Source organism: Cylas formicarius, unplaced genomic scaffold (assembly GCF_029955315.1).
Source record: "Cylas formicarius isolate icCylForm1 unplaced genomic scaffold, icCylForm1.1 PGA_scaffold_3__17_contigs__length_32017465, whole genome shotgun sequence".
Taxonomy (NCBI): Eukaryota; Metazoa; Arthropoda; class Insecta; order Coleoptera; family Brentidae; genus Cylas; species Cylas formicarius.
This window is the reverse complement of record NW_026844326.1, coordinates 29,211,949-29,224,111: the sequence shown is the minus strand read 5'-3', so window position 1 is coordinate 29,224,111 and position 12,163 is coordinate 29,211,949. Positions and strand designations below refer to the sequence as shown.

General features: G+C 34.9%; 1 protein-coding gene across 6 annotated transcripts in view; it reads left to right on the top strand.

The window, feature by feature from the left end:
* Nucleotides 1-10,494, top strand: part of LOC132699598 (stress-activated protein kinase JNK) — a 73,275-nt gene extending 62,781 nt beyond the window's left edge. Inside the window, exons 9-12 of one of the 6 annotated variants that reach the window (XM_060666402.1) lie at nt 931-1,088; nt 1,210-1,335; nt 2,849-3,049; nt 6,794-10,494. In XM_060666402.1, the coding sequence (XP_060522385.1) occupies nt 931-1,088; nt 1,210-1,335; nt 2,849-3,040 (476 nt within the window). In that variant the 3' untranslated portion in view covers nt 3,041-3,049; nt 6,794-10,494. The remainder of the gene's footprint in view (nt 1-930; nt 1,089-1,209; nt 1,336-2,848; nt 3,050-6,793) is intronic. The other 5 variants (XM_060666404.1, XM_060666401.1, XM_060666406.1 and 2 more) reach the window with 5 other exon arrangements.
* The last annotated feature ends 1,669 nt before the right edge of the window (nt 10,495-12,163 follow it).

Below are 12,163 nucleotides of genomic sequence, written 5' to 3'. Positions count from 1 at the left end.
TCTACTCATTTCAGGGTAATTTTCTAAAAGGGTCCTTTGCCTTTTCGTTTATTTAGAAAAATTTATTTCCAAGAGATTTCTTGCCTCTAAGGTGTAGTTTTATTGTCACAATGCAATTTGTAGAAAATAGTACATCGCACAATAAAACTTTTGAGCACACCTTAACTTTTCAAAGTTACTGCTGATACATACAACAGCAACAAATTTAAACTATTTACTTACGCTTCTCATATAGAGATGGCGCTAAGACGCTGAATTTCAATAAATTCTTTTCAAACGGCAACACTTTTTTTTGAGTTTGTTCTTATTTTTACTGTTCTTGGTTTATTTAACACTTTTCGGTATCTTTTTTTTGTAATGCGTTTCTTTAAAGAATTTTTAATTTTTAAGCGTCTATACTTTTACAAAACTTCTGGATTCCTCCTGCGTCTGTTTTTGCTGTTGGCTTCTTCAGAGCTTGACTGAAACTGGCTCGTATTTTACTCTGTACCTGCTTATAAATTGTTTTAGGGGGGGGGGGGGAGCTGAATGAGAGGCATAAACACCGTCACGGTTAAGATTGTTAGGTTGTTATAGACTCTCGGGCGTTGTGTTTATGTCCTTCATTTAGCTCCGCCCCCCTCAAACAATATATAAGCAGGCACAGAGTAAAATACGAGCCAGTTTCAGTCAAGCTCTGAAGCAACCAACAGGATGATTGGCGAAACGTCAGCAAGTTCGACTCAGGAGTTTTGTAAAAAGTATTACAGTAGCCTGTGGAACAAACGGCGTCTGTTGTTTTTTTTTTAACTTATTTCAGAGTAGATATTTTATTTAATTGGATTTTGCTCGCGTGACTGTGTAAATGCGGTTTTAGTTTTTTTTTTCAGCGATAAATTATCATTGTCTATTGTCGTCGCTAAGGCTTTTTCAAAATTGCGTGTTTCTCAGAACAACTGGGTACCCCGTCGCAACAGTTCATGGTGAGGCTGCAGCCGACCGTCAGGAACTACGTGGAAAATCGGCCCAGGTATCCCGGATTTTCCTTCGAAAAGCTGTTCCCCGACGTCCTCTTCCCGTCCGACAGCAATGAACACAACCGGCTCAAGGTAACGATCACGTCCCATCCGAATATTTGCTTTAAAAAACATCCGCATTAATATTTAAAAAATGATCCCCATATTTTGAAAGTTTTGCCCCCCTTGAAATGTTTTTCGTTAAATCCCGCAGGCCTCGCAAGCGCGAGATCTTCTTTCCAGGATGCTGGTGATCGACCCCCAGAGCAGGATATCGGTGGACGACGCCCTCCTTCACCCGTACATCAACGTTTGGTACGACGAACAAGAGGTGAACGCGGTAAGTGACCCCTAATCAACTTCCCTTCTCTTCAAATTTTTTTAAATTTCACCTCCAGATACCCTCAGTATATTCCGGTTCCGCATTTCAAGCTGATATAAACAAATATTTTTTAAAAGTATTTAATGATTTTTAACAACTACAATGGTATAACACTTGGTTAAAAGTTATGTACTATTTCGAATATTTCCGAATTTTAATTCTTTAAAGTATTTATTGATTTTAAACAGTTCTCAGTCGGTATAACTGCTTGAAAATTATTTACTATTTCTCGTTATTCCAGGTATTTAACGCTTAGTAAATGGATTCAGGCGAATATAAATAGTAATATAATAAAGATATAATCTTGAATGTAGACGAAACTTAATGGATATTTGTCAATTTTAATTAAATAATTTTTTAAAAGTATTTATTGATTTTAAACAGTTCTGCTTAACTGCTTAAAAATTATTTATCATTTCTCGTTATCCAAAGTATCTTACGGATTTACAGCTTGGCAAATGGATTAATGGCAATTAAATATGTCTTAAAATGTATTGATCAAGGGGATATAAATTTTAGGTGGATAAATATAACCAAAAATTAATGGGTATTTTCGACTATTAATGTTTGAAAAGCAAGCTCGAGAATTATTTACTATTTCTAGTTATCTCAGGTATTTTACAGATTAAAACTTGGTAAATGGGTTACTGGAAATTAAAAGTGTCTTAAAATTTATTGAACAAGAGGGTGTACATTTTAGGTGTAAGTATAATTATAGCCAAAACTTGATGAACATTTGCGAATTTTAATGTTTTAAAAGCACTTTTATACCAATTTAAAACTCCGAAAATATTTTTTAATAACTGTTGTTGATTTCAAAGAATAGACAGGTATTTTACGGGTTTAAAGCTTGGCCAATGGGTTAATGCGAATTAGATGTGCCTTAAAATTTATTGAACAAGCGGATATAAATGTAGCCAAATTTAATGAATATTTGCGAAATTTATTTTTTTAAAAGCAATTTTATACAAATTTAAAACTGTGGAACAGCTCCCAATCTGTATAACTGCTTAAAAATTCTTTGCTATTTCTCGGTATTCTAAGCCTGTTACGGATTTTAATCTTGGTAAATGGATTAATGCCAATTAAATGTTTTTAAAATGTATTTAATATTTTTAAGTTTTCTTAATTAATTTATTTTTTAAAGCAGTTTTATTCCAATTTAAAACTACAATAATTTTTTAAAATTATTTATTGATTTTAAACAGCCCCAATAATATAACACTTGTTGAATCTTAAGCAATTTAATATTTTCCCACTTTAAAGCAGTTTTATAAAAATTACATACATATATTTTTTAGTGGCTCACTACGCAAGGTGTTTTGAATTTTTAAACAAATCTGTATTCATATACAAGATTCGCAAGACTCTCTCTCTCCCTTTATTTGGCTCTTCTAATGATGAAACGGCCGATAGAGTGCGCATACCTCGATAACGGTTTGCAATAGTTGCGTAAATTTGATTGTTACAGCCCGCACCGGGTCCGTACGACCACAGCGTGGACGAACGCGAGCACACGGTAGAGCAGTGGAAAGAACTGATCTACCAGGAGGTGATGGAGTACGAGAGCTCGCACGGTCGGGGGGCGTCGGGCAGCTCGCCGCAGCCCAGTCCGGCCGCGCCAAACTCCAACGAGCCAAATGGTACGGATCCCATACGGTAGAACAGGTTTGTAAGTGGACGTGCTTAGAATAAGCAATATTTAATGGATTTTACGCGATTTAATTTAACTAAAATTTAATATTTGCGACTAGTCGTTTCATTTACTTTTAATATAATATAATATTCGGCGGGCTTCAATGGTTTTACGCGATTTAATTTAACTACAATTTAATATCTTCAGCAATTTTCTATGTGCTTGGAACTTGCAGTTTTTCTCATCCTTCTTTGTTTTGAACTTCACTCGTTTCCTTTGCTTCAATTATTTTCATTGGTGTTAAAACAGTTTCAAGTATAAACAGTTTGCATAAAACTTATTTGCATCCCAAATATTCGGTGGGATTTAATGGATTTACGCGATTTAATTTAACTAAAATTTAATATTTGCGGCAATTTTGTATGTGCTTGGAACTTGCAGTTTTTCTCATCCTTCTTTGTTTTGAACTTCACTCGTTTCCTTTGCTTTAATTATTTTCATTGGTGTTAAAACAGTTTCAAGTGGAACCAGTTTGCATAAAACTTATTTGCATCTCAAATATTCGGTGGGATTTAAAGGATTTACGCGATTTAATTTAACCAAAATTTAATATTTGCGGCAATTTTGTATGTGCTTGGAACTTGCAGTTTTTCTCATCCTTCTTTGTTTTGAACTTCACTCGTTTCCTTTGCTTTAATTATTTTCATTGGTGTTAAAACAGTTTCAAGTGGAAACAGTTTGCATAAAACTTATTTGCATCCCAAATATTCGGTGGGATTTAATGGATTTACGCGATTTAATTTAACTAAAATTTAATATTTGCGGCAATTTTGTATGTGCTTGGAACTTGCAGTTTTTCTCATCGTTCTTTGTTTTGAACTTCACTCGTTTCCTTTGCTTTAATTATTTTCATTGGTGTTAAAACAGTTTCAAGTGGAAACAGTTTGCATAAAACTTATTTGCATCCCAAATATTCGGTGGGATTTAATGGATTTACGCGATTTAATATAACTAAAATTTAATATTTGCGGCAATTCTGTATGTGCTTGGAACTTGCAGTTTTTCTCATCGTTCTTTGTTTTGAACTTCACTCGTTTCCTTTGCTTTAATTATTTTCATTGGTGTTAAAACAGTTTCAAGTGGAAACAGTTTGCATAAAACTTATTTGCATCCCAAATATTCGGTGGGATTTAATGGATTTACGCGATTTAATTTAACTAAAATTTAATATTTGTCGCAATTTTGTATGTGCCTGGAACTTGCATTTTTTCTCATCGTTCTTTGATTTGAACTTCAGTCGTTTCCATTGCTTTAATTATTTTCATTGGTGTTAAAACAGTTTCAAGTGGAAACAGTTTGCATAAAACTTATTTGCATCCCAAATATTCGGTGGGATTTAATGGATTTACGCGATTTAATTTAACTACAATTTAATATTTGCGGCAATTTTTTATGCGCTTGGAACTTGCAGTTTTTCTCATCTTTCTTTCTTTTGAACTTCACTCACTTCCTTTGCTTTAATTATTTTAATTGATGTTAAAACTGTTTCAAGTGCCAACAGTCTGCATAAAACTTATTTGCATCCCAAATATTCGGTGGGATTTAATGGATTTACGCGATTTAATTTAACTAAAATTTAATATTTGCCGCAATTTTGTATGTGCCTGGAACTTGCATTTTTTCTCATCGTTCTTTGATTTGAACTTCAGTCGTTTCCTTTGCTTTAATTATTTTCATTGGTGTTAAAACAGTTTCAAGTGGAAACAGTTTGCATAAAACTTATTTGCATCCCAAATATTCGGTGGGATTTAATGGATTTACGCGATTTAATTTAACTAAAATTTAATATTTGCGACCAATCGTCGTTTTGCTAGCATTTTTTTTTTTTTATATCAAAACAGTTTCATCTTTCTATCTTTTGAACTCCACTCGTTTCCTTTGCTTTAATTATTTTAATTGATGTTAAGTGGAAACAGTTTGCATAAAATTGATTTGCATCTGAAATATTCGGTGTCCTTTAATGGATTTACGCCATTTAATTGATTTAAAATTTCACATTTGCATAAAACTTATTTGCATCCCAAATATTCGGTGGGATTTAATGGATTTACGCGATTTAATTTAACTACAATTTAATATTTGCGGCAATTTTTTATGCGCTTGGAACTTGCAGTTTTTCTCATCTTTCTTTCTTTTGAACTTCACTCACTTCCTTTGCTTTAATTATTTTAATTGATGTTAAAACTGTTTCAAGTGCCAACAGTCTGCATAAAACTTATTTGCATCCCAAATATTCGGTGGGATTTAATGGATTTACGCGATTTAATTTAACTAAAATTTAATATTTGCCGCAATTTTGTATGTGCCTGGAACTTGCATTTTTTCTCATCGTTCTTTGATTTGAACTTCAGTCGTTTCCTTTGCTTTAATTATTTTCATTGGTGTTAAAACAGTTTCAAGTGGAAACAGTTTGCATAAAACTTATTTGCATCCCAAATATTCGGTGGGATTTAATGGATTTACGCGATTTAATTTAACTAAAATTTAATATTTGCGACCAATCGTCGTTTTGCTAGCATTATTTTTTTTTTTATATCAAAACAGTTTCATCTTTCTATCTTTTGAACTCCACTCGTTTCCTTTGCTTTAATTATTTTAATTGATGTTAAGTGGAAACAGTTTGCATAAAATTGATTTGCATCTGAAATATTCGGTGTCCTTTAATGGATTTACGCCATTTAATTGATTTAAAATTTCACATTTGCGGAAATTTTGTATGTGCTTGGCAGTTTTTCTTTCCCGTCTTTCTTTTTTTTTTTGAAGTTGACTCGTTTCGTTTGCCTTAAATATGTTTATTGAAGTTACAGCAATTTTAACTGGAAACAATTTGCCTAAAACTTTTTGCATCTTAAATATTCGGTTGGCTAAATATTTTTAAAAGTATTTATTGGTGTTAAAGCAGTTTGAAGGAGAAAAAATTTGCTTATTTGCTATTACCCCTCGTTCCAATGATTTCAAATATTTAGTGAACTTTAATGTATTTACGACGTTTAATTTAACTAAAAATTTAATATTTGCGAATATTTGGTACTTGCTGTCTTACGTCTGGACGTTAATCGTTTCATTTGACTAATAAAGCAGGTTATTTGAATATTGAAGTAATTGCATAATTCTCATATGCAATTACTTCGTCATTCCAAGTCTTCAACGCGCTTTAATGAATTTACGCGATTTAATTTAACTGTCGCTTTTTTAATATTTAAGGGCGCTCTTTTGTATAATTATTTTTCACTATTTTCTGTGAATCCGTTAAAGTATTTAGCGGGTTTTGAGTGGGTAAAAATGAATTTAAACAATTTAAAATTACCCAAAACTTGATACATATTTTCCTAGGATTTATTAGTTTTAACGCAAACTGGTTTAAGTTGAATTTGTCTAAAAGTGATTCACGTTTTCTCGTTAAATCAAGTATTTTGCGGATTTAAGGCCGTTGTAAATTAATTTGTTCAAATTAAATGTACTTAAAATCTGTTGAATATCTAGTGGATTTTTTTTCTTTCAAATAAACTAATTTATATCGTTTCATTTCTTTCATGATTTCTCATTTTATCATCGGTATCCCACGTAATTTAATTTAAGGTTTTTTTTTCAAATTAAATATTGCAAGTGTCTATTTCAAGAGTTGGTTAATTAGTTTGTTGTGTTTCGCATGCGTTAATGTTTCGCCGCGTTAAGTTTGAACCGGAGATGTGTGAGGCTCGTTTTTTTTGTGTTTTCCAGGCTATTAAATAAGAAGAAGCACAACATTGTACTAGTCTAAGAGCAACATACCGAATAATCAAGCCGTAACCGTAGCAGAAACCCACAATAGAGTTCCGATTGGTGGTGCAGGTGCCGGGATTGGAAACTGTAACAAAAAAGTAAAACGAGGACAATATTGGAGAGAGTGGATAGGAAAAAAGTATTGGCGGTGTCGAAGTGAAGTTACGAGTACTTTGAAAAAAAAAATCACAGACCTAAGAGTGAAAGTAACGGGTACCAATCTTGTATTCACTGCAAAAAAAAAACCACCATAATCCCCTAATCATTACGTGTGATAAAATCGTCTCTTTTTTTTACACATATATATATATATAAATATATATACACATTATATTTTTTCTAGGTTCCGTGTCAAAAATTTTGGCAATAAGTGGTGGGGGCGGCCGAGGCGCGGGAGGGGGCGGGCCGCCACGATTTGTGCAATATGCGAGAGTGGATTTTTGGCACGGCGACCTTTATTTATTTTTTGCGTTTCTCGGTAGTCAGCGGGGCAGCTGGAGGGGGTGGAACGACGAAGGGTCGACTTTTTTTTCCTACCGCCCTCAATCATTGTATTTTTGTTATTTTTTTTAGCAATATTATCATTAACTAACCCCCACCCCCCACCCCTCTCAGCGCCAGTCGCGTCGATCGTATCGACTCTCTTAGTTTAAATGTATTTATGACGTAAGTATAGTCGAGTTTTTAACGAGATATTATTATTATGATTTGACGCGGTTGTTTTTATTTTTGTAGCTCTAAAAGTAATTACATTTTAGTGGTAGCGCGTATAATATTTGAAAATTTTCAAGTTAAAAGTTAAAATACGTAGTAGAGAACATTAAAAAAAAAAACATAAAAAAAAAACAAAAACAAAGAAGAGGCACAATTTGAAACGAGTTTTGGGCCGTAATAGTGTATATGGGGTGTCGGGTAATATTCTAGGCGAAACGAATTTTATTGTATGCAAGACCGGGGCCAGTCGGACATTATATTTGTTTGCTAGATTATTCTTCAATTTTTTTTAACGTTTGATCTACCAAAACGTTCCGGGTCTACTTGGGCATCCACGTATCACATTAAGTCAACAATTACAGGCTACGGGGTTACTTGGCATACGAGGCGTGTTCAAAAAGTAAAGTGACTTAAATTTTATCAAAAAATATTTATTTATTCGTGAATATAAAATGTTGACTCCTTCAAAGTACTTGTTCCGACGTTTTTTCCAATCCTCGGAGCACTTCTGGTATAGCCTTGAGTTCTTCCAGCGATTCGTTCTAAACCTCCTTTCATGGGTTTGTTGAGTTTTGGGAACAGGAAAAGTCACAGGGCGCCGTATCCGGCGAATATGGTGGCTGGGGCACGATTCTGGTTTTGTTGTTGGCCAAAAAGTTAGGCACAAGCAACGATGAGTCAGCAGGTCCATTATCGTCATGCAAAATCCAAGAATTGTTTTCCCGATAATTCCGGATTTTTTCTTCGCAAACGGCGCATAACTTCAGAGTAAAACTCTAGTGACTAAAACTCTATAACGACTAAAAAAAGATTTTATTATAGCAAGTAGAAGAATAAATCACTTGGTACTTAGTATTTTTCCGAGCATCTGCTTTTGGAAGTGGTCGCACCTCCTCGGCACTCAATATGCTGGCAGGTCGACATTTTGTAATCTGCTCACCCATTGTCATTTGCAGTGGACTGTTCAGTTATACAGTACTTTGATCATTTAATTCAGTGTCATTTAATCCACTGCCATTTGAGGTACATGTCTTTTCGTTCGCTAAATCCTCATTTACACTTGTAGGATCAGGTCTATCTGTTACAGAGGAAGGTAGAAGGTCAGCATCAGAGAAAATGTTTTTTGAAAACAAGCCATTGTATTTGTTGGTGTAGTAGCCGAAGATTGTTTCACAACTCCAGGGATATCGTATACTGACAATGTTTTGCCTAGATTATTGACCATCCAGGTGTCCATAGCAAAGTTCCAATACTTGTTAAGTGGTCCATAAACGCTCCTATCTCAGGGCTGCAGCTTATGCGACTAATGGGGAGGAAATGATGAAACTGTAACCCCATTCTCTTTAGAAACATCCAAGGCCAGCACGGATAAGTGGGAATCATGATTGTCAAGCAGTAAAATGGTCCCCCTTCAACCATCCTAAACTTCCAACTTATTAAATAATTTACTAATATCATGAATGACAGAACAATGTTCATACGCTTGGCTTGACCTAATGATTATTACAAGAGTTGTTAACATTTAGTCAACCAACCCCATTAGTGAACTAGCCCCGGTCTCCTCTATCGGCAAATATCAAATTTTAATCGTCACCTTTTCGACACTTTTCGATTACACGTAGCCAAATTATTTCGACCCAAAAAATACAATACTAACCGTTTTTTTCCCGGACACCTTGTATTTTTTTCTCTAACCCCGCAACTGCAGTGGGCGCTGTGAAAAATCAATCCTATTTTCGGCGTTACCGGTTTGCGGGGTTGCCACGTCCGCGATTGTTACGGCTCGAGACGAGCTGGCAAACCGTTCATCCGATCCAAAAAAAAAATTAATATAATAATAATAATTATAATGATAATGAAATAAACCGAAATGCAAAACTGTAAAAAGTTAAAGAATTTAGGTAGTGAATTTTAGGCGTAATCGTGAGTTTTTGTTGGAGGCCCTGCGGTAAGTACTGAAAGGTTTGAGGAGGATGTCCGGAACGCGGGGGTTTTAAGTAGACAATAGGCAACGCAATACACCAAAACGTTTAGTTAGAGTGGCGGTTATGATAACGCGATCATTCAAACGTTGTACCGTTTTAATCGTTCAATGAAACACTCGACAACACTGTAATCTCGTGCTCGATCGTTTTTCTTTTGTGTAAAAAAAACATGTTGACTATGTAAATACAACACCTTTCCTTTTGTAGTTGATCCGAGGGAATCGCCGCGAGGCGTTCGTTTGTTTATGTAAATGGCCACCCTAGAGTACTCTTTAGTACTGTATGTATTGCTTATATTGTTCCGCTTTGTAAATAAAGTGAACAAGTGAAACCGTTTTTGTTGGATGATGAATTTGTCATCCCTCCCAAACGTAATGTCCATGTTCCCTGTATAATATCGCATTTTCTTTGAACGAGATGAGTCCGCGTGACGTAATGCAACCGCAACTGTCATCCGAGAATCAACTCTTCACCAATATGGGAAACAGTCATACGAGACGGTGTTTATGCCCCTTATTTAGCTCCGCTCCCCTCAAATGATATATAAGCAGGTACAACAGGATGACTGATGAAGTTCGACTCAGCAAAAACCGACGCATGAGGAATCCAGAAGTTTTGTAAAAAGTATTACAGTAGCCTGCCGAAGTTTCTTTGAAAAATATGAGGTTATGGCAACTTGAGTCAGTGGCGTATTTATAGGAACGGAAAAAATAAAACTTCAAAAACAAAAACCACGAAAACCCATAATGTAAAGAGCAAAGAAGGGGAACAAAAACTAGTCATTGTCGAAAAAAATATCCTCCGCCGAGTCTGATTTAAGCATATCGATAACAACTGGGAGAATCAATCATCAACTTTTCCCTTTCGCAAACCTGTGTGCTTCCAAGCAATAGTTGTTCCATTCGAATACCTCATCAGAAGTATTATTATTTTACTTGAGCATGTGCTTCAGATATTACGGGATCGATGGAACCGCTTTTGGAATCATAATACCGTTTACAATCTATCGCATTAAATTAGCAATGATAAGGCGGAAGCCACAATACGCGATGGCCATTTTGCAATGCTAACCTGCCCACTCTTAAAATATATTTTGAAATAATTTCATATCGAACACCTATGCAGTTTTTCACTTGCTTCACTAACATCCATAACTGGTCTTTCATTAATCTTGACTGTTGAAAAAGTAAAAAACATTACATAAGTTAGTTTTTTCTCAAAGCATATTGGTATTTATCTCTGTTCATAGGTTAGAAAAAGTCAAGTTTTTCCATAAGAAAGAAATATAAATCACTTTTTAAAATTTTCAGTGTCATTATCAATTATCAATACCATAGATTTCGTGTAATTCTCGAACTTACCAGAGCGTAGAGGGATAACAGGTCACAGTATAAATGTCATTTGGCAATTTAAGACCAAGTCGCCTAAGTATTGGCATCAAGCCAAAGTGATAAGTGAGTCTGAATTATTGTGGCATAAAAACTTAGGTGAAGTAAATTCTTTTTTTGTAGTAAAAATTGACCAGACCTAAAAAAGTTTAGGTACGGGTGCTTCTGCAATCTGGAGAATTATGAAGACTCCTTCCATTTATTATATAACCACAAAATCATATTTAAAAAAAAAATGCGATAACAGATTCAGTTGAAAAAGTCTTTTAAGGGCATTGAAAACCGCCCGCCTTTTTGGGAATGTTCATCTATTCCAATGTATTTTTAAGAACCAAGACGATGGGTGTAAAATCCATTTGTCACAAATACTGTAATTCTGTTTCTTTTCTTTTAAAAGCAAAGTAGCAAAACCCTTATTAAACTTATCCCGTTCTTAAAATATTTCTTACTTTAGTCAAGTCAATATCGTCGCATTAAGCTCAATAAACTATCAATGGAAATACTTAACTGATTAATCCATTTTCTACTGATTGATGGCGGCTCACAGTAAAAAAATAGATGGCGCTGATCCACAACAATTTGCGACAGAAGATAATAGTATATTATGCAACAAGTGCGGTAAACGGCATTTGACTCATGAGTTTGACACGAGCGGAGCGAGTGTTTAATAAACGAGTGAGTTAAAAAGTTTATCGAAGGTGTTGCATACTATACTTTTTCTACGACCGTTGCTTTTTGGGTACATTTTCGCAAAACACGAATACATTCACTGACATGACTGTCAGAATTGACAAACGTCAAAATTCAAAGCGTGGGAAATATCTCCGAAAACATCCGATTGCTCCCAAACTCGTGCGGTAAAATCCCAGAAATGTCCGAAGTGGCTGGGATTCGTGGGAAACTGACGTGGTAAAGCGACGCTTCCCGCACGCTGGATCGGCGCGTAATTAGAAATTTTACAGACGGGAGTACAAAAAATATATTACAGTACCTGTCTTGAACTGCTTTCTAAATATGTACGTTGGTTAAGAACGAGATTTCAGACGCGTGTATGCGCGTATTAACTGGCCCGTCTCATTTCTTTTTCATCGTCGCTTGAAAAATTGCTGTATTAACAGCTTATGCACGGTTTCTATCACTCTAATCGCTATTATCAAATATAAGTCGGGCTTCGACAATTGGTATTTAAACAACCAGGGCACAGACCAGAATTTCGACGTTGCCACTTTCATAATTCTTCG